Source organism: Muscardinus avellanarius (assembly GCF_963383645.1).
Source record: "Muscardinus avellanarius genome assembly, chromosome: 5".
Classification (NCBI taxonomy): Eukaryota; Metazoa; Chordata; class Mammalia; order Rodentia; family Gliridae; genus Muscardinus; species Muscardinus avellanarius.
In genome coordinates, this window is record NC_137790.1 from 11,487,307 (window position 1) to 11,510,948 (window position 23,642).

A 23,642-nucleotide genomic window follows, 5' to 3' on the forward strand; every position below is an offset into this window, starting at 1 on the left:
ATGTTATTTTACATAAATGCCTGCAAAGGGAAAAAGATAAACCAGCAAAAGGGGCTTATGAAAGAAGACCAACAGTTAATGAGAATTTATTTGCTGAGTTGGACATCTAAATTTTTGGAAAGATAATTTTGCTTTTGATATTTGCCTCAGGCTGTTTCTTAGAAATGGGAGACAAAAAATATTCTAATTACTTAAAATTCACTCAACATCATAAGTAAAGTTGCTTATTCAAATTAAATCTGGCTAGGTGTGGTGGCACATGCTTATAATCCTAGTACTTACGAGGCTGAGACAGGAGGATCACGCAGGTTCCAAGTCAGCCTCAGCAACTTAGTGAGGCCCTCTGCAACCTACTGAGACTTGGCTCCAAAATAAAAAATAATAATAATAATAATAAAATAGGGCTGGGGATATAGCTCGAAGGTAGAATGTCCCAGGTTCAAGCCCCAGCCACACACACACACACACAAACACACACACACACACACACACACAAACACACACACACACACACACACACACACACACAAATTTAAATTTGCTTTATAAAAACTGATCTAGGTACCAGCACCAGAAATTCCAGGTGTTTGTTTTATCTATAATCTAGTACCTAGAGAAAGCCAAAAGTAGAATTGCTTTTATAGAAATAATAATTATTTCTCTCCCAGGGATAATACGTAACACATAATATCAAAAAATTTAAAAGGCCTTCTGATTTTTAAAATACACAAATTTTCCCAATTAAGTAGTGAAATAAGTAAAAAATAACAAAAACAAAACAAACAAACAAACAAACAAAAACTACTAAGGAACATATCCAATGAAGATAGAGGAACGTGTACCTGTAAGGAAAATTTGAAGGATAACTATTTCAGGACACAGAAACTGTACCCAAATCAAGGTAAAAGGGCATTCCATTTATCACAAAATTATAAAGTTTATTCATTTGTGAAATACTAAAAGTGGCATGAATATAAAGAAAAAGATATATTGCTTGGTTACTTAAATTGAAAAACACTAATGTTTAAAAACATGTTCAAATATTACTTAGAAATCTGAAGTCAGTATTTCTTAAATAGTAAGCACATTTCCCATGACTCAAACTGTAGTCAATATATCAAAAATGCTGTGGGAAACTGAGGCAGGGTATATGTGACGGGGATGGAGGAATGAGCTAGAAAACTCTGTGGCCTTCACAACAGGAATAGAACCTTCTCCTAGGAGGCACTGGTAAATTACCAGAAATTACCTATATTACCAGAAAGCACAACTAACTCCAGTCTGTCCTGAAAATTAGAACTCTCTCCAAAATAGCTGTTTTATTCACAAACAATATATTATTATTATTATTATTATTATTATTATTAGCGGGTCTGGGGATGGAACCCAGGGTCATTCGACCTCAGAGCTACACCCCCCCTGCCCTGTTTTTTATTCTTTATTTTGAAACAGGGTCTCACTAAGTTACAGAGGACCTAAGTAGCTGAGGCTGTCCGCAAACCGCGATCCTTCAGTCTCAGTCTCCCAAATGCTGGGATTACAAGCGTTCGCCACCATGCCCAGCTAATACTCTATTATTATGATAATTTTTTTTCAGTATTGGGGATTGAACCCAGGGTCAGTCTACCTCTGAGCTACACCCCCAACCCTATTTTTTGTTCTTTATTTTGAAGCAGGGTCTAAGTTATAGAGGGTCTTACTACGTAGCTGAGGCTGGCCGCAAATCTGCGATCCTCCTGTCTCAGCCTCCCAAGTACTGTGATAACAAGTATGCGCCACCACGCCTGGCTTATACTCTGTTGTCGTCGTCGACGACGATGACATCATCATCATCATCATCATCATCATTATTTTTCTTTTATAGTACTGGGGATGAAACCCAGGGGCATTCTACCTCTGAGCTCCACCTTCAGCCCTATTTTTATTCTTTATTTTGAAACACGGTCTCACTGAATTTCAAAGGACCTCATTAAGTAGATGAGGCTGGCAGAGAACCGTGATCCTCCTGTCTCAGCCTCCCAAATGCTTGGATAACAAGCGTGCACCATCATGCCCAGCTATTACTCTATTTTTAATTTTATTTTATTTTTGGTGGTACTGGGGATGGAACCCAGAGGCCTTCTACCTCTGGGCTATATTCCCAGACCTATTTTATATTTTATTTGGAAACAGGGTCTCGCTCAGTTGCTGAGAGCCTCACTAAGTAGCTGAGGCTGGCTTTGAACCTGTGCGATCGATCCTCCTGTCTCAGACTCCCAAGCATGGGGATTATAAGTATGCACCACCACACCTGGCTTACTCTATTATTTTTAATGCACATCATTCTGAATGATAAAGTTGTTAAGGGATATGGGTAAATAAGAGAATAAAATAAAAGAGAATAAAATAAAAGGGCGAGGTGGCATATACCTGTAAACCTAGCACTTGGGAGGCTGAAACAGGAGGATCACAAGCCAGTATGTGGTAACTTAGCAAGACTGTTTCAAAATGAAAAGTAAAACAGGGATGGGGGTGTAGCTCAAAAGTAGAATGACCCTTGGGGTTCAATACACAGTACAAAAAGAGACAAAGAGATAAGAGAAGAGAATAGGAGAGGGGAGGGAAGAAGCGTGGGGAGGAAGGAAGGAGAGGAGAAATTGAAAATAAGACCGAGTTTGCTTTCTTCTCCTTCTAAATATCCTTTTATCAAACATTTCTTAAAATCTTAAAAAGAAAAATCCTACAGTATAACTAAAAACTCAGTCAACCACTAGTCTACTTGTATGGCACAGATACAGTATCTGTTAGCTATTTTGAATCTGGGAAATTTCTAATTATTTGCTTATATTCTCACAACCACAAGTAATAAGTTAAAGCATTTTATTACTTCTATGCAGAAGAAGTATGTTTCAAAGATCATAAAAAATTTCATCTTAAACAAAATAAGATGGCCAAATATGTGTTGGCATCTGAGTTCCCTGATTTCACCTGCTGCTGCTCCATCTCCTCTTTCTGGACCTTTCCGTCACTGTTTCCTTTCCCAAGCATTTTACCCTGACCTCTCATTCTATTCTGCAGCGCCGTCTCCAGCCCTTTTGTTTTCTCCCCTTGCTGCTAAACATGTTGCCTTTCACTGCCTTCATAATGAGCAAGCCTGACATGAAAGCAAGTGTCTGAAACCAAGGGCTTTTATAAAAGTCTGAGTTCAGCAAACCACCTTATTTGCCATAACTGGCATTCTCATTTCAGGCATTATCATTTTAACAGTCCCTGTATGTAACTTAGAAAGCCTGAATTTCCCAGTATATTGAGGAATGACACTTTTTTTTTTTTTTGGTGGGGTACCAGGAATGGAACCCAGCTGCACTCCCAGCCCTATTTTTTATTATTTATTTTGAAACAGGGCTCAGAGTTGCAAAGGGCCTCACAAGTAGCTGAGGCTATCTGCAAAGTGCGATCCTCCTGCCTCAGCCTCCCAAGTGCTGACATTACAAATGTGTGCCACCACTTCCAGCTCAGGAATATGGTTCTTTTTATGTGTGCGTGTGTGGTACTAGGGATGGAACCCAGGGATATTCTACCTCTGAGCTACACACAAGCCTGTTATTTTTTTTGGTGGTACTGGGATGGAACTGTTCAAACTCCAGACTACACTCCCAGACCTATTTTATATTTTTATTTGGAAACAGGGTCTCTTAAGCCAGTGCGGCTGGCTTCGAACCTGTACGATCCTCCTGTCTCTCCCTCCCAAGCATGGGGATTACAAGTGTGCACCACCACGCCCGGCAAGCCCTGTATTTTTTTATTCTTTATTTTGAATCAGGGTCTCACTGAGTTGCAGAGGGCCTCACTAAGTAGCTGAGGCTGTCCTCGAACTGTGATCCTCCTGTCTCAGCCTCCCAAATGCTGGGATTATAGGTGTGTGCCACCACGCCCAGTAGGAATATGATTCTTAATCTGTCTTAAATTTCACTAAGAAATAAAATACTGTACACTTTTGGAATAATATACTCACCAAAATATCTCCCATATGATGGAAAAACACACATACACACAAGCAATAATCAAGTGCCTTTTCAAATTTTTATAGTGGCAAATTTAATTATCTAAAATGTCTATCATAAAGGCAATGGTATTCAGCACCTTGTTCAACTTTAATTCAAAACCTACACTACCATACATATGAATTGTCAAGAAGGTTCAATGTACTCCACGATGAATAATTACTAGTCGTTATTAACTGTTACAAAGAAGGCTATACTCCACGTTGAATAATTACTAGCCATTATTAACTGTTACGAAGAAGGCTAGTACTTCCTGGTAACGCTGTCTTGGACACTGAGCTCTCATCTGTGTAGGGGAAGCTGAAGCAACGGGCTGGATATGGCTTATCATTCTTAGCCTGAGAAATATATGCAGGTGGGTGTGGTGGCGCAAGCTTGTAATCCCAGCATTTGGGAGACTGAGACAGGAGGATCATGGTTCTCGGACAGCCTCAGCTACTACTTAGTGAGGCCCTTTGCAACTCAGTGAGACCCTGTTTCAAAATAAAGAATAAAAAATAGGGCTGGGGATATAACTCGGAGATAGAATGCCCCTGGGTTCTATCCGTAGTACTGAAAAAATAAGTCCCTATCAGTAATGTTATTTGACATTAACTAGAAATATAATTTTATATCTCTAGGTAAGCACCAAAAGTAAAAAAACAATCAAAACAACATCTTTATGTGTCATTTAGGCATATAGAGAGTTTTGATGTTCCTATAAACTGAGATATAAATGTTATAGTTAACAATTTAACATTGATGTTTCTGGAACACAAGTTTAAGATGATGATTTCTTAACATAAAAGACTGGTTGCATATGAAATATATTTTAAAAGCAAAAATTTATAGTAGATAAATTTGATCCACTGAATTAAAGCTGCTTTAAGGAGTATTAGTTCATGCACCAAAAATCGCCAACAAAATCAGTTACTTCTGGCTAATTCACTGCTTGGATATTTCACCTGATTATCAGAAAGCTAAAAGTTGGTTTACACCAAGGTGACATAAATACAAAGGCTGCTAACTGGAGAATTTCTAGTGTAGGTGCTTCAGTATCTTAAGGTGCTAGAATTTCTCCTTTTGTTTATTTATTTATTTATTTGTTTATATTTATTATTATTATTATTATTATTATTATTATTATTATTTTTGGTGGTACTGGGGTTCCTGGAAGCCCTTCTACTTCTACCTCCGGGCTACACTCCCAGACCTATTTTTACATTTTTATTTGGAAACAGGGTCTCCTAAGCCAGCGCGCGCGGCTGGCTTCGAACCTGCGCGATCCTCCTGTCTCTGCCTCCCAAGCACGGGGATTACAAGCGTGCGCCACCACGCCCAGCTCCTCTTGTTTATTTTAAAAAATAAAACCAAAGTTTATGTACTATGGTGCGAGTTTTCTGTTTCCTTTCTCAAGTATTTCGTAGTTTGAGTTGATAAACTAGAAAGACAGATCTTGGGGTGTATGGGGTGCTGGGAAGTGAATGCAGGGTTTGCTAACGCTAAGCAAGTGTTCTACCTCTGAGTTATACTCCTACCTCCACCTTGGGAACTCATTTAGAAAATACTAAATATCACATCATAAGGTAAAGGTCTATTTAAATACACAAAAAATAGGCATTTCTGGAAGGAAAGAATAAAGCACCGATTTCTAAAAGATCACAGAGAAACAAAAGGGCCCATATGGTGAATCTGGAGTCATGAACAACAGTGGACAGTAATTCTAAGTCTGCTTTGTATTTTCAGTATTGCCTCCTATCTGAAAAAAAGACAAGTAAACCTAATTACAATTGTAATTTTTTCCTCTTTAAATAAATTTGAGAATTGCCATCATTGGTTACCATGTTTTGTGCAGAGAAGGTGGAAGTATTATCTTTCCTGCAATGAAGAAAATGGGAAAAGCCCTCAAAAGAAGAATGATTCTGAAATAGACTTCTGTAGGAAAGGACTAAATCAGAATATGTTATTTTTTAAAATGGAGAAAGTATTAAAATACACATAGTCTCCACACTTTCTCATTCAAGAAACTAAATAGACTGTCTAATCTCTGTCTTATACTTCAGAATCAAGATACAATTATCCTCTATATTATCTTTATACTGATGTGCATGAAAGTCATTAAATAACTTATTACAAACTTTTAAAAACAGAGAGATCATTGGTTTTCACTAAATGTTAGTCTCATTTATAGAGCCAACAATTTAATAGGTTTAGTGTCCTGGTCAACTAATTTCGAACATTTGTACGAGCCATATCGAAGGAACTGCATTTTCTTGTTCTACATGAACGATATCCATGAATATGAAATTCAACTGCTAAGTCCTAATTTCTTTTCTATATTCTCCATCTGGCTTCCTTTTTGGGAAGAAAGGTTTGGAAGAAAGCAGATTCATGACTGGACAATTGCCAATGCTTCCCTCTGGGCAAGACAGACGTAGATTTTATCGTCGTTAGTGTGGATGCTCTAAAGGCACGGCTTATCAAGAGGGCACCTGAGAAATTCCAAAAGTCAGGCTGCTGGCTCTTCCTGGCTCATCATACTAGAAATCATAGCTGCTCATGAACACCTCATCTAAACTTGGGAGGAAATCCCTCACATTTTTCAGTGTGGCCATAACAAAAAACAGTGGGTAGGAAACCTCCAGAAAACTAAACGTTAACTCAGCCTCTGCATTGTCCCGATCACATGATAACTCCTGATTCTTCAATTTAACTGTTTCTGTTTCAGCTTCACCAGGTTTCAGAGGAATTCTAGAAATAGCTATAAGGCAACATACCATATTCAGTAAATTTTCCAAGTGGATGTTCAACATCAAAACAAGATTATATTTGTTTGTAATTTTTTAACTTACTATATTACATTTAAAGTTAGTGAAAAACCAAAATTAACTTTTTTGTTGTTGTTGTTCTTTTTGGTCTTTGTCTTTTGGGCACTGAGGATCGAACCTGGTGTATTGCACTTGCAAAGCAACCACTTTGCCATTGAGCTACATTCCAGCCAAAATTAAAATTTAAAAGACAGAAATGTTCTTATTTAAAAACAAGTACAGGCTGGGTGTGGTGGCGCATGCTTGTAATTCCCACGCTTGGGAGGCTGAGACAGGAGGATTGCACAGGTTCGAAGCCAGCCTCAGCTACTTAGTGAGGCTCTCAGCAACTTAATGAGATGCTGTTTTCAAATAAAATATAAAAGCTGGGTGTGGTGGCGCATTCTTGTAATCCCCGTGCTTGGGAGGCAGAGACAGGAGAAATGCACAGGTTCGAAGCCAGCCTTGCTGGCTTAAGAGTAGCCCGGAGGTAGAAGGGTTTCCAGGAACCCCAGTACCACCAAAACAAACAAACAAACAAACAAACAAACAAACAAACAAACAAAACAAGTACATTTGGAAAAAGGGCAAGTGCGGAAAAGGGCTAAATTAACTTCTATAATTGCATAAGAATTACTCTAACATTGAAGGCAGCACTAGTCAGTTAAATAGTAATTAGTCACAAAAGCAACTCACCACATTTGAAGAGTGGTCTCTTTACCAATGACAAGAGTAATTAAACTGCCACACTTATTTAATCCATAAATCTTCTGGGCATTAATTAAAAGTCTTGCCCTAGCTAGGCATGGTGGGACATGCTTGTCAGCCCAGTGCTTGGGAGGCTGAGACAGGAGGATCACAGGTTCAAAGTCAGCTTCAGCAAGAATTGAGACTCTCATTAAATTAGCGAGACCCTGTTGTATCAAAATAATAAAAATTTAAAAAGTTGGGGTGTAGTTCAGAGGTAAAATATCCCTGTGGAGCAATCCCCACATACACACACAAAAAAGGGTCTTCCCCTAGAATATCATCTTCTAACATCTGAACCTTGTTTGGGGGGAAAATAAATTTCTAAAAAAGGAATCAACAGCCAGGTGTGGTGGCGCATGATTTTAATTCCAGCACTTGGGAGGCTGAGATAGGAGGATCACACAGGTTCGAAGCCAACCTCAGCTACTTGAGGCTCTCAGCAACTTAGTGAGACTATATTGCCAAATAAAGTATAAAATAGGTCTGGGAGTACAGCCCAGAAGTAGAAAAGCCCCTGCATTCCACCCCCAGTACCACCAAAAAAAAAAAAAAAAAGAATCAACAATAAGATAAATCTGTACCACTGCTTGGTTGAGAAAGTATGTGAATATTTAACAGTTTATATTCCAAGATACTATTATAAAGTACTGCATAATTGCAACCATGTTCTATTTTTTCTGCTTAAAAGGGTGACAAGTCAATGAGAGCTAATCTGAGTATTCTTATTATACTTGGATAACTTATAATTGCACTTTTAACACTGATGTCATATATAATCACATACATACAAATATAGAACATACATAGTACAAGCATGAAAGAAACCTGAAGAGAAACATCAGTTGGCTAAATAATATTTTCCCTAAGACTACTTTGCCAGAATTGTACAAATGAGGAGAGTTCATTACCTTGTCCACAGAAGGAACAGCACAAATACTTCAAACTCAGATGTCTAGACAATCTGGCCTAGACTCTAAAACCGGAGAGGGAATAAAAATCTCAAATATGCTTTCAAACTTATTTATTCATATTTTTGGTTTTGTAATAGAGAATGGGAGTTTTACTTCTTTCTATCCCCCAAAGCTAAATTGGCCAAAATCAATTATAAAAAATTTTAAGTTAGAAAAGGAAAGCAAATATTGGGAGGAAAAAAACCTAACATCCAATTTCTAATAAGTACGTAATAGATAAAAACTAAAAAATCAGCCAGGCATGGAGGACTGGAGGTTTGCAACCAGCCTCAGCTATTTAAGTGAGGCTTTCTGCAACTTATTATTTTGAAACCCTGTTTCAAAATAATAAAAAAAAAATCTAGGGCTTGGGGCATAGCTTGGAAGCAGAATGCCTGTGGGTTCAATCCCTAGTACCACCAACCAACCAACCAACAAACAAACAAACAAACAAGCCAGGTGTGGTGGCACATGCCTGTAATCCCTGTACTGGAGGATTGAAGGTTCAAGGATAGCCTCAGCAAGCAGTGAAACTTGCATCAACCACGGGAAACCCTGTTTCCAAATAAGAAATATAATTGGGTTCAGGGTGTAGCTGGAAGGTAGAATGTCTTTGGGTTCAATCCCCAATATCAGAAAAAAAAAAAACAACCCTCAAATATCTACTTCAATCTAAAATAACATATAGCTGGGTGTGGTGGCAAACGCTTGTAATTCCCATGCTTGGGAGGCGGAGACAGGAGGATCGCACAGGTTCATAGTCAGCCTCGCTGGCTTAAGAGACCCTGTTTCCAAATAAATAAGAAATATAAAATAGTTCTGGGAGTGTAGCCCGGAGATAGAAGGGCTTCCAGGAACCCCAGTACCACCACCAAAAAATTAAATAAATAAATAAATAAATAAATAAATAAATAAAATAACATATAATTATTATTTAAAAGAAGTAGGCAGTTTGCATAAATTTATTATGAGTTAATTAACATTCTCAGGATGAAAAAGCTGTGACATTAAAATGAAAACATCCAATAGAAAGAAGCTGTACTCTGAGCTATTTTATTTTCCCTTGGAGCTCTGCCATTTTTCTGAGTTCTACTGTGCAAACGTGACAAAACCATACACCACTCCTGCCAGAGAAACAAAGAGCAATTATTCCACTAAATAATAAAAAATTAAAATGTGAGGTAACAAGATAAAGATCTATATAGTTAAGCACAATCTTGAAGGTAAGAAGTGACAGAAAGAAATCTGTTTTAAAAGGGGGGAAAAAAACCCAGTCCCTTTCAGGAGTACTCAAAGAACCCAAGAAAAAGGAAATTTTGGGGAGCCTACTGTTTAGAATTCAACTTGATAAATAAGCAAGAGGATGGAAATGCATAAAAATATTAACTAGGTCAAAGATAGATGTCATGCTGGGGCACTCACTCAGCAGTAGTTTAAAAAAGCTAAATTCGTGTATATATCACACACACACACACACACACACACACACACACACACACACACACACATATTTTGGTGGTACTGGGGATGGAACCCAGGGGCCCTATACCTCCGGGCTATACTCCCAGACCTATTTTATATTTTTTATTTGGAAACAGGGTCTCTTAAGCCAGCAGAGGCTGGCTTTGAACCTGTGCGATCTTCCTGTCTCAGCCTTCCAAGTGTGGGGATTACAAGCAAGCGCCACCACGCCCAGCTCGTTTTTATATTTTAATGGAGAAAAAAAAATAAAATTTAGATCATATACTGCTCATTCATCAATATGAAGGCTTTCACCAAAGCTAAAAAACTAGCACAACAAATTTTTCTGCCTGGGTTCAATATCAACTAATCACCAGAGGAGTTAGGAAAATTAAAGCATAGGGCACATATGTGGACATACACAGAACAGTTACCTTTAGCTGGTTATTGAAAATATCAATCTCCTGCAGTTTTGACCTAGTTTCTTTCTCCACCTCATCCAGTTGGTCTCGTAGCTGCTGCCGAGCTAATTCTTTTGCTTCTAAGGCTCTTTTGAGTGTGAGAAGTGAATCTCCTAGTTTAGAAAAACATTGTGAGATAGGAAAAACTTTAATTGGCAGTGAGGAAAATGGTATTTAAAGTTTTCATGTCACTTAAGGAAATTATTGCTAGTAAAAAATGAAAAGGTCACAGATGGGGTGCAGCTTGGTGTTAGAGTATGCACTCAGCATGCAGAAAGCCCTGGGTTCAATCCCCAGCATAAGACAGAAGGGGGCAAGAGAGGGGAGGGGAAAGGGCAATTTTAAAAATAAAATACCTACTGTGCAAACTGTTCTGTTGAACTTGTTTTAACTGATCATTGAGAATCTGTTTCTCAGGAATAAGTCTTCCAAGCATTTGCTGAGATTCCTAGGAGAAGACAGGAAAATAAGAATGAATGACAAGGAACACTACTACGCCCATGGTAACCACGGCCCACAAAACAAAGCTTAAGTCAGTTTTCTTGACCCTTGGAGACACTCCTAATCTCACCCCAAATCCTTCATGGTGAAATGCATTTAATTGCTACTCAAGGAGGCTCTTGCTTTCTTGCCAAGGAATTAGCTGTTTGCCAAATGCTTTTCACTAAAATCAGCTGAAGGCAGTTAGAGCTCCCTTGATACCACTTGCATTCTTGTTGACTTAGTGGATTATTTATAAGCATTTAAGAAATGCACTGGAAGTACAAATGCAAGAGAAAAAACTGAAATAATCATCTCTAAATTACACAAGGATCGAGTACACATGCAGTGACCCTGCTGCTCATAAATGAATTCAGTAGAAATTATTATTCCAATCTGAGCTTTGATACTTAATTGGGCTGAATTTATGTATAACACATATCTAAAGTTGAGAGATTCTTAGCTGCTGTACACATTTTTCCACCACACAGGATAGACTTTTAAACAGGTACACAAAAGTCTTTAACCAACTATTTTTTAACTGTCACAAGAAAAAAGCTAAAACCACACTGTACGGCTGTTTGCAGATTTCACGGACAACTTGCCAAGCACAGTATTTACTTAAGTTCAGCTGAAACTATCCTGTATAATTTCTACACATTCCAGTAAAAATGGTTGTCCTTCCAGACATAATAAGGAATATTTGGCTTCTATTTTTACCTTAATAAAAATAATCCTTAAGCCTTGACTTTTGGTTTGAAAAAAAATAAAAAGAATCCTTAATTAAAAAATTTCTGAGCCAGCATGGTGATGTTTGCCTGTAGTCCCAGCTACTTGGGATACTCCAATTGGAGGACGACATGAGCCCAGGTGGGATAGCCTCTCAAAGAAATAACAGTATCATTTGGAACACCCACACTCAGATACAAACTGGCTTATGTGAAATAAAAGTGTATAGTCCAAGGGCAGTTATATAAATTAGTTCAACAGAGAGAATTTAAAAGCCTTTTCTTCCATGTATAACTCCCCACCCCAGAAAAAGTCACAAAACAGAACACAAAGGTCAAATCATTTTCTCAAAAAAGCATAACCAACTAGTTTCTAATCTTATTCATCTCTCTAAATTAGGGTAAGTCCTCTCAATTGATTCCAAATTTTCTTTACTAAACTATGGCAAAGAAATATAAAGGCAAAATCTGGCTCAGATCAGATTGTGTTACTTATAAAAACATTACTGCTGGGCACAGTAATCCCAGCATTTGAGAAAATGAGACAGGAGGATTGAGGTTTTTAGACAGACTCAGTTATTTAGTGAGGCCTTTTGCTACTCAATGAGACTCTGTTTCAAAATAAAGAATAAAAAATAGGGCTAGGGGGTGTCACTAAGAGGCAGAATGCCCCTGGGTTTAATCCAGAGTACCACACAAAACAAAACATTACTTTCAAATGTATAACCTAAGTTTACAAAACAGGTCAAAATCATACAAAGGGCTACCTGATTCATTTGCAAAAGCAATTATCTGGTAATCCACGAAAGGAAAGAGAACTAATATCTATCTTCCTTTCTTTCTTCAAATTATGCATTATTTTTCACTTATGTTTTAAAGAATACTGATTTGTATTTATTATCAATACCAACATTCTAGGCATCAATCATAAATAATACAAATGTGTTTGGTTACTCAACATTAAGGAATATTATTGAGATAATAAACTAACTGCCTTTAATCCTAAATTTTCCAGAGGAATATATTTTCTGAAACACCTCATCATAGTTTAAGAAGCCAGGCATGGTGGCAAACACCTCAGGGAGACTGAGGATCACAGCAGGTTCAAGGACAGCCTCTGCAACATAGTGAAACTCCCAGCACCTAGCAACAGCCTGTTTAAAAAATAAATAGCTAGCTAGCTAGACAGACAGACAGACAGACCGACAGATAGATAGGAAGGACTGGGGCTTCAAAATAAAAATAGGAATGGGGGTATAGTTGAGAGTAGAATGCCCCAGGGTTCAATCCCCAGCACCAAAAAACAACAATAAACAAGAAGGTAAACAACAACAACAACAAAACCCCCACAAAAGTTAATGAAACACACAGAGTCACCATAAAGAAAATATTACTTTAAAAGGTGCATACAACTTTCATTTGGGCAGAGATACTGAGGACTGAAACCAAGAGCCTTTTACCTAAGCCACACCCCCATCCGTCTTTATTTTGAAGAAGTTGCTGAAAATCTCACTAAGTTGGAGAGAGAGAGAGAGAGAGAGAGAGAGAGAGAGACACGTGTGTGTGTATGTGTGTTGAAAAGAACCTCACATGTTTCTAAGCTAAATAACATGATTCTAAATAACTCATCAAAGAAAAAATGGCAAAGGAAATCTAAAAAGATTTTGAATAGAATATGAAAAAAAACAACATGTTTTTTTTTTTTTTTTTTGGTGGTACTGGGGGTGGAACCCAGAGGCTTTCTACCTCCAGGCTATACTCCCAGACCTTTTTTTTTAATATTTTATTTGGAAACAGGGTCTCACTAAGTTGCTGAAAGCCTCACTAAGTAGCTGAGGCCGGCTTCAAATCTGTGCAATACTCCTGTCTCAGCCTCCCAAGCGCGGGGATTACAAGTGTGTGCCACCACGCCCGGCTAAAACAACATGTTTTACATGAGAAATGAAGAAAGGTCCAAATTCAATCAACTAAACTTGTTGCTTATGAAGCTAGAAAAAAGAAAATAAAACCCTCAAGCATTATATCTCTTAGGTGTACCCCTAACCTGATTTTATTTTTAAACAGGGCCTCATTAAATTGCTGAGGCTGGTCTCAAACCTGCAATCCTCCTATCTCAGCCTTCTAAGTACTTCTAAGAGATTAATTAGCATGCACCACCATACCTGACTCAACAGCTACTACAGTAACAATAATTAACAACGACAACAATAATAAAAGGAGGTTATTGCAAACTTATATAAATAAATATGGTAATCTAGATGAAGTAAACAAATTAATTAGAAGATACAAATTATCAAAACACATCCAAGAAAAAAACAAAAAATCTGAATACTCCTATATCTATGAAGTAAATGTTAAAGTTAAAATTCCTACCACAAAGAAAACTTCCATCCCAGAGGATTCACTGATAAATGTTATCCAAAATTTAAGAACCATACCATTGCAACACAAATATTTTTTAAATAGAGGAGAAAAAATATTTTCCAACTTATTTTCTGAGGTCAGCATTACTCTGATACCAAAACTATAAAGATATTACAAGAAAACTACAAACCAATATCCTTCTGGAATTTACATGGGAAGAATCTTAATGCAATAATAGCAAGCTAAATCTTGTAGTTTTATAAAATGTAACACACCAGGAGGAAGTGTGTGATTTATCCCACAAATGGAAGGCTGGCTTAACATTTGAATTGCAATCAATATGTATCACTATATTAGCAAAATAAAAAGGGGAAAAATCCATATAAAGAAACCCAGCAAATCTTTGCTGTGCAGCACCATGTGCTGGGCTCTTATTAGTACTGAGGATACATCACTGAACACCAGTGGCAACAATAGAGCTGAGTTTGTTTACTTGACAGTCTGAGGCAAGAACCCCATTTACTTCATAACTGCTTCCCAAAACTTAGTTCGTGGTAGATGCTTACTGCTGTTCAATCAATCAATCAATCAATCAATCAAATGGATCGAAGGAAAGCATGTAAGTCTAAAATCTTTTATAGGACATCATTTTCTCACCTGTAATTGTTGCTGTAAATGGGTGATTTCAGCAATTCTCAACTCTCTAGATTTGTTTGTACTCTCAATTTCTTGTCTTTGGGTGGTTAATCGACATCTGATATCTTGAAGTTTTCCTTCTAGTTGATGTTTTTTATCATTCTTTAATAAATGAAAGATAACAGGAATTATTATCATTTTTAATAGGCTCAATGTTAGTATACAGCCAAAGCATAATCAAATTTCACTCACTAGGGCTTCTAATTCAAACTCCAAGGTCTTTTTCTTGGCTTTCAGCACAACTATGTCCTCTTGTTCTTTGTTTCTTTGATTTAAAAGTTCTTGCCTTCGATTCCTTTCCCATTCAAGTTGTCGTTGCCTTTCAAGTTCCCGTTTTGCAGCCTGTGACATTTACAGAGAGTTTATCAATTTTTCATTTCTTATGCTCTACCATGTCTTTTAACAAAAGTTGTCATCTAGTAAGTCTTTTCTTTTAAGGATGAAATATTAAACATTACAAGAAATCATAAGACTACAAAAAGCTTTATTAAAAATACAGTTTAACTTCTATAGAAAAAAAGGAGTACTTAGAAATGTTGAGAACTGACGGGGCATTTCATGTTGGAATTTCATTTTCATGCCTTTAAGAATGCATGATGTAGTAGACACAAGTATTCCTTCTTATTTACAGACTCATAAAGAGAAAACTTCTTTATCTAGTAAAATCAAACTAAAATCTTCCCAGAACAAAAACAAATACAACTTGCCTTTCTTCCATCAAAAGAAAACTATTATTTACAATTTGAGTATCCCTTACCCAGAATGTTGGGACCAGAAGTGTTTCAGATTTTCAAGGTTTTCAGACTTTGGGAACATATGCATAAACTCTACTCATTGAGAATTCCTAATCTAAAATCTGAAATCTTTGAGTGGAGATTCAGATATGGGGATGTTTTGGGTTTCAGATTTTTAGATTAGGGATCCTGGAACTGTATCTCATGTTTTTAAAAGTCTGTAATTCCTCCTCCCTAGTCACTGATTTCCTTTTTCAGCACAAAAGCTGTAATTTCTCTGGAAGTGTCAGCCGGCTCTCATCCACACGGAGACTCTCATGACTGCTAGGAAGAGCAGGCGTCAGAGCCCCTGGAATTCCTTAATGAGACTGCCCCTGGCTCAGGAAGCTCCGGCTGTGCTGCAAAGCCCCAGAGGACCTGCGGGCATCTAGTCTTCACTGTAGCCACAGGGACCAGAGATGCCTAGCAGGTAGTAAAAATCCACCAAATCATTCTGAAAGAAAACTTTAAAATGCCATGTTTTCTTTTTTACATTGAAGAAAGGAAGAAGAGGTATATCTATTTTGTTAATTAAAATCTTGCTAGGGGCTGAAGGTGTAACTGAACAGTAGGACACACTTAGCGTGTGCAAGGCTCTGGATGCAATCACCAGCATCAAATAAATAAATAAACAGTTAAAGTCTTGTTAGTATTTGCTTGAACGAAAAGTAGATTATGGCTACATGCTTTATAAAACAATAACTATGAGATAAAACTAATGTGCTGCTTTTTGTGTGTGGTACTGGGGATTGAACCCAGCAGAGCTTGACCACTGAGTTATACTCCCATCCTGTTTTATTTTTTATTTTGGAACAGAGTCTCCCTAAGTCACTGTGCACTGGCCTCAAACCTCTTACTCCAGCCTAACAAGTAACAGGTTTACAGGAGTGTGCCACTGTGCTAGACAAAGTATACATATATATGTTTTAAACACACACACACACACACACACACACACCCTCATTTTTATATTTCATTCACAGGGAAGCAACATGGCATTATTTCTGTAACAATACACAAAAACTGAAAGATAGATAAGAGATTGGCTTGTGCCAGATCTGGAACCAAATTTATGAAGAAGTACACAGAATATACTTAGGATTTCCTGAATATATATTTTAAGAGTAAGAAAAACAAAACAAAACAAAGTTGCAGAATAATACAAGTGATGTGATAGCATCTGTGGTTTTAAAACATAACCAGGTGCAGAGATGCATGCCTGTAATCCCAGTACTCAGGAGGCTAAGATTGGAGGATCATAGGTTGGAGGCCAGGGCGTGGCAACTCAGACCCTTTTTCAAAATAAAAACTAAAAAGGCTGAAGGTGTAGCTCGGAGGCGAATACCCCTGAGTTCAGTCCACAATAACCCCCCACAAAAACAACAACAACAAAAAAAGGGGGGGATAGAGTGGGGAGTCTAGTTCAGTGGTAGAGCACTTGCCTATCATGTGTGAGGCCCTTTGTTCAATTTCCAGTACTGCAAAAACAAAAGCAAAAATTTGTAAAAAGGAAGAAAATAGTGTTCTATATGAATAGATGATCAGGATGATTTTAAAGAGAGCGAGCTCACACAGCAGCCGTGGGGCCGCCCACAGCGCTTACCTCTCGCCTCTCGATCTCCTTCCTCCTCTCCTCCTCTCTCTGCCGTTCCAGCTCCCGCTGCTTTTCCAGCTGCTTCTCCAGCTCCAGCTGCCTCTTGCGCTCCTGCTCCTGGCGCTCGCGCTCCTTCCTCTCCTGCTCGGCCCGCTCCAGCTGAGCCAAGCGCTCTTGCTCCTTGCGCTGCTGCTCCAAGAGAGCTTGCCTGCGCTTCTCCAGTTCCAGATTGCCACGCTCAAAGTTTTCCCGCTTCTTATCTTCAAATGTTACTTTACGACAAAGAACAGAACAATTACAAAGCCACGACGTCCAACAAACTATTTCCAAAGGAAAAACGTATTGGCATATTTGAAACCGAGAGTTCAAGTGTCCACCCAGAACTCGCTCCATCTCCTGACTGGACGCTTGTAATAAGTACTGCAAATACACCCTTCCCCTAACCTTTCCTCGGTGATCCACACCAAGTACTTTGTCTATTAAAATCCTTCTCAGTTCTGTATCATCACCCAAGCGCCTTTCCTTTCCTTTCCTATTACTGTATTTGTTCCCTTCTCCGTGTCTTGCTTCAGCAATTGTTCCCCTCTCTCTTCTGCATCATGAATCTCTCCCTTCTGCCTTACTTTGTAACTGTGCTAATATGTCTTGTTCCACCAAGATGACTTCTCAAAGTAGACAAAGAGGGTGAGCACTGCTGGTTTCACACTGAAGAACACGCTGGGCCTTCATCATTATGTAGATCACAGTCAATAAATCTTTTCAGATCCATTATTCAGTTTGCTTCTTTGACACCAAGTTTGAATTTTAGTTCTATCATTTCCTCCTAATCCTTATTGACCCTCTGTTTACATTCAGTTTATTTTACATGTAAAATTCCCATCTGCCACTTCCTTTCCTGTTTTCAGCATGGGCACCTCCTTGGTATCAACCCTGGTAAGGGGAGCTCTCCTGCCAGCCTGTGTTCCCACGCCTCTTTGTTCCAAACCTACTTTAAGAGCTGTCACTTCTCCCTCTGCCTTGACGCCTGCAGTTGTGAGCATGCTTCTTTGACTTCTCTCACACTGCTTTAGACAGACATCCCCCTGTACTATGGTCAGGGATTAACATAACAGATGGCAAGTATGTTCTGGTTTCTTAGATGATTTCAGAAGAAGTAGTATCCACATTACTCTGCCACCTTAAAACTGAAAGTCTCTCCACCCAGAAAGAAATGAGGTAATGATCTGTGCTACAAGGAGAGGAATCTCAAAAATATTAGACTAAGAGAAAGAAGCAGAAGCCAAGCACAAAGGTCAAATACTGTATGATTCCAATTACATGAAATATCCACAACAGGTTAAAAAAAAAAAACCAAAACCCAGAAAGCACACTTGCAGTTGCCAGGGGCTAGGGGAGGATGGAGAATGACTGGGCGGGGAGTTTTCTTTTGGAAGAAGACAGAGGTGGTGGTTGCAGAGCATTGTGAGAATAATAAATGCCACTGTTATGAAATAAATGTGCCTCATCCTTCAAATTCTAACACTGAATTCCTAACTACAACAACAGTGGTATCTGGCAATGGGGCCTTTGGGAGGTCATTAGGGTGCGATTAGGTCAGCAGGGTGGGGCCCGTGTTAGTGACCTTATAGCAAGAGGAAGAGAGCAAGAGCTCCTTTTCTCTGCATGCACGCACCAAGCAAAAGCCACAGGCAGACATAAGGAATAAGCTGCTATCTGCAAGTCAGAACTGAACCGCCTGGCACTCTTACTTTCAACTTTTAGCTCTAGCACTATGAGAAATACATTTCTAATGTTGCAGCCACCCAGTACATGTAATTTTAACAATACAAACTAAGCCACGAAAGTGTACATTTTTAAATGCTCAACTTTATATTATGTGACTTTCATTTCAAGTTTAAAAACACTGAAAATCTCTCTACACCTTTTCAATCCCAGTATCTGGTACTATTTCTAGAATAGAGGCAGTACCTCATAAATGGCCATTGAGAGAATAAATGCAAAAACAAATATTCGGATAATGTTACTTCCTTTTCAAATTCTTACATGAATGTCTACTACCAACAGAAAAAGGAAATTCCAAGTTCTAAGAATCCCTACCTTTCCCTTCTCCTGAGACTTCATTTCCACTGTTATCAAACTTGGCCTGTTGCTCCCTTCCACTTGCAGGGACCCTACCTATCCTATATCTCTTTATCTGAGATTGAGTCCCTGGAGATTTAATTCCTCAAGTCCTTCCTGGTCTACACCGACCAACCAAAAGTAAGCTCTATTGTGCATCTTTAAATTTCTCCAGGAACTTACCACACTTATGTACTCCTTTGGAAACTGTTTATCTGAATGTCTTACATCTTCTAACTGTAAGTTTCTAGAGGATATGAACCATGTACGGGCAACATTTAGATTCCGTGCTACACTCAACATATGCCCTCACACATACAACTGTAGTAAGAATTCCATCACTGACCAGAGATGAAAGTAAATTAGAGAATAAACTGGAAAAGACAGTGTTGTGACCACTTACATGCTGAGAACTTTAAATGCAGCAAAAAGACACTGACAAAGTATTTATCACAGAGACTTCATAAAAAATTTTGACTGCTTCTTAGTAGCATTTCATCATTAATATTTATAGCCACCTTTGACTATTCTAACAGTATGATGGATTTACCATTGTAAATGAGGATTATTTAAAATAGGTTCACATTAAATTTAAAAGGGGTTCCTGTTGTTAAGGAGTTTCCAAGTCTCTTATACCAACATGCACTGATCCTAAGAAACCACCTTAACACCAAGTTTAAAGCGTTCTATATTCCAAAGACAATATTTGTAACACATTTGTTTAGCAGTATATAATCACATTTCAGGTTAAAAGTTAGCAGAATACACATGTTCTTATTTCTCTACACAGCTCCAAGTCCAAAAGCAAATTAAAAGTGTCTTTCTCTAACTATGATCAGCTAAAGAAACAGCAAAAATGTCAGCAGCTAGACTTGTTTTTACTTCTATTTTTTGCCCTGCAGATAGAAAATCTCTCATGTGGTCTAGGTCAAATATAAAGGCTGCTTTACCAGGTAATTTCTTTTCTAATTGCTGTTGTTCATCTTCTAAAGCTGGTTCTTCAGGCAACCTCTGATCTACAGATCCTGCGCTGACCACAGATATCCCACTGCCGGATCGAACTCTTCTGCAATTGTGGGGGAAAAGAAACAGATCCACATAAAGCCGTGCAGGTAGAACTGAACAAGTTAGAAAAAAATCATGTTTAGATTATACTATTTCACAGAGCAGGTTTCAATTATTGTGATCAGTAATAAAGTTCTGGTCTTTTCTACTCACAAAAGATTTTTAATTGATTGATTAATTTTCATGGTACTAGGGACTGAATCCAGAGGCATTCTACCTCTGAGCTATACCCCCACCCCTATTTTTTACTCTTTATTTCAAAACAGGGTCTCACTAACTTGTGGAGGGCCTTACTAAGTAACTGAGGTTGTTCACGAACCTGTGATCCCCCTGTCTCAGCCTCCCAATTACTGGGATTACAAGTATGTGTGCCACAATGCCTGGGTTATAAAAGGTATTTCTTAAATAGATATTTGAATGTTACCAGGTTCTGAGCGCCAAACTTGTTTAAAGTGCTGGGGCTGGGCATTGGGCTCAGTAGTAGAGCACATGCCTTGCAATAATAAGGCCCAAAGAATCTCCAGTGCTCTCCATCTGAAAACCTCATAAAATGTTTAGAGCTGCAATCCAAATGAGGATAATATCAAAGAGCTAAATTAGGTAATAAAATGGCTAAAATACTGCCTAGTATACAGAAAGCATTCAGTAATAGTCTACCACTATTACCATTATCTTCACATTCTTTTTACTTTTTCCTGATACAGGAGATTGAACCCAGGGGCTCTCTACCTGTGAACTATGCCCCAGTCCTAATTTATTTTTAATTTTGAAATAGGGTCTTGCTAATTTACTGTGTATGGACCTTGAACCTGTGTTCTTCCTGTTTTAGCCACCCAAATATTGTGATTATAGGCATCCATTTCTGTGCACAGCTACCAGTATCCTTTTTTTTTTTTTTTTTTTGCACCAGGGACAGAACTCAGGGGCATTCTACCTTTGAGCTACACCCCCAGTCCTATTTTTTATTCTTTATTTTGAAACAGGGTATCACTGAGCCTCACTAAGTAGCTGAGGCTGTTTGTGAACCCCGATCCTCCTATCTCAGCTTCTCAAATGCTGGGATTACAAGTGTGCGCCACCATGCCTGGCTTTTTATTCTTTGAGACAGGGTTTCACTAAGTTGCAGAGGGCCTTACTAAGTAGCTGATGCTGGCTTTGAACGTGCAATCCTCCTGTCTCAGCCTCCCAAGTACTGAGATGTGCACACCACACCCGGCTTACCATTACCCTCTTAAGTTTCCCCCAGGAAAGATAAGAAGCTCAGCTAAGTGAAAGCAACTCTTCCCTTTACAAAATCTCTCCATTTCATCACTTTCTAAACACATAAATGTCTACAGTTCTGAAAACAAATACTTTAGTTTACTGGTATCACTTTAAACATTTAATAAGGTTCTTTTAAAACAATTTTCTCAACTTTCTTTTTATACCTTTTTAACAGCTTCCAGCGTTAAAATTTCCTTCTTAGTAATTCTTGCCACTATGGGATTTTATAAGCAAATTGAAAATATTTTTTCTTTTTGTACTGGGGATTGAAATCAGAGACATTCTACCTCTGAGCTACATTCCTGGCACTTCTTATTTTGAAACAGGGTCTCGCTAAGTAACTGAGACTGGCCTTGAGCCTGTGATTCTCTTGTCTCAAGGAAGATCCTTCTGTCTCAGTAATACAATCTCAAGTACCGAGATTATAGGCACGTGCCACCATAACTACCTCCTGTGGTTTCTTATACAGTCAGTTTCTCACCTTGCTGCTCTACCACATATGTGCAACAGTGGTGACTACTTCTCTTTATTTTAGGGGGGTGCCACAGTTTTTCCTGCAGTTTGAGGACTCAGGATAGACATCTGTAATTGTGCTTCTTCCATTCTCTGTGCTTGTAAGATCTTATATTCATCCTTTACATTTAAAATCAGGAGACGGAGCTGCCCAGGGTGGTGTGTCTATGCAAAGAGGCCCATAAGTGGGGTTGACAGTCATGGCTGACTTTGCTGACTGGACATCGGGGGACTCTCTTGATATGACTACTGAGACTTCCTGGCTAAAATTTCTACTCTCCTAAGGTTTCTGTTACCTCATACGTGTGCATAAAGTACAGCTGGGATTCCCGTTTTATCTCCTAGGTACAAGTTCATTCAGTTTCTCTCTCATTGTTAGCATCTGTCTTTAAAATCCCAGGAGAACTTCAATTACATAGATTGGCATAAAAAAATCAACAGCCTTTTCATCTTTTGTTAGTTTGCATTTACTAATGTACTACAAATGCCTTGTAGAACAGAATGGCCCAGGACTAACATGGAATCTAGAATAAAAAATTCTCTGGAATTCAGAGATATGTAATTTACTTGCCAGAAACAAAAAACACTCTAATGAAGCTAAATCTGGAATTCGTATATTCAACACACACTTTCTTTTAACAGGCAAGCTGCCTTACCTAAAGGAAGGCGGAGTGTATTCTGGAGGCAGGACAGGTGGCAGTGGCTGGCCTGACATCGCAACATCGATTAGGTGCATGGCCAGGATAAATTCCTCTGCTGTGAGTTTTCCATCTTGATCAATGTCAGAAAGATTCCTAATTCAACAAAGAAAGGTCATTTCCAGCTTAATGAAATGGATGCCTGAGAGATTGAAAAGTTGTTTTCTTATTCTGGTTCTAGGCCAACGGAGTCTATCTGTACCTCAGTTTGTAAAAAGAGTACTATCTCATACCATTGCAAGGATAAAATGAGATATTCCACACAGCTAGAATGGTGTTCAGCATTCAACAAATGCTAATACTGTAATGATATTCTCAGTCCCAATAAGCATACTTAAAACATGTCAAATTCATGCTCTGTGTGTCTTTAAATGCTATGTTCTAGACCAGAGATTGGCAAACTATTGAAAAATATTTTATGGTTTGTAAGACATACAATCTCTATGATACTGAATTCTGCCCCTGTAGTAGGAAAGCAGCTTTAAACATATTAATAAGTGGGCATGGCTGGGGTTTTTTTTGGGGGGGTGGTACTGGGGATGGAACCCAGGGGCTTTTCTACCTCCAGGCTCTACTCCCAGACATGTTTTGTACTTTATTTGGAAACAGGGTCTCACTAAGTTGCTGACAGCCTCACTAAGTAGTTGAAGCTGGCTTCAAATTTATGTGATCCTCCTGTCTTAGCCTCCCAAGCGCTGGGATTACAAGCGTGCGCCACCACGACCGGCTCAACATGGCTGTTTTTAATATAAAACCTCACTTATGAAGACATGTGCAGGCCTGCCTTGGCCCACTGGGCAGGCTGGTCACCCTGATAATGGGCCTGCAAGAGCTTATCTCTGCACCTTCCAGCCCAAGGGTCAAGGTGCTCCTTCTCCTCATTTTAGGAATTCAGTATC

At 38.5% G+C, this 23,642-nt stretch overlaps 1 protein-coding gene across 2 annotated transcripts in view; it reads right to left on the reverse strand.

The window, feature by feature from the left end:
* The window catches only part of ITSN1 (intersectin 1), a gene marked incomplete at both ends in the record, with an annotated part of 173,042 nt that overhangs the window by 99,347 nt on the left and 50,053 nt on the right, over positions 1 to 23,642 (reverse strand). For both annotated transcript variants that reach the window (XM_080695676.1, XM_080695677.1), the window contains 7 exons: positions 10,425 to 10,564; positions 10,812 to 10,899; positions 14,681 to 14,821; positions 14,912 to 15,061; positions 17,096 to 17,358; positions 20,155 to 20,270; positions 22,702 to 22,839. In XM_080695676.1, the coding sequence (XP_080551802.1) occupies positions 10,425 to 10,564; positions 10,812 to 10,899; positions 14,681 to 14,821; positions 14,912 to 15,061; positions 17,096 to 17,358; positions 20,155 to 20,270; positions 22,702 to 22,839 (1,036 nt within the window). The remainder of the gene's footprint in view (positions 1 to 10,424; positions 10,565 to 10,811; positions 10,900 to 14,680; positions 14,822 to 14,911; positions 15,062 to 17,095; positions 17,359 to 20,154; positions 20,271 to 22,701; positions 22,840 to 23,642) is intronic.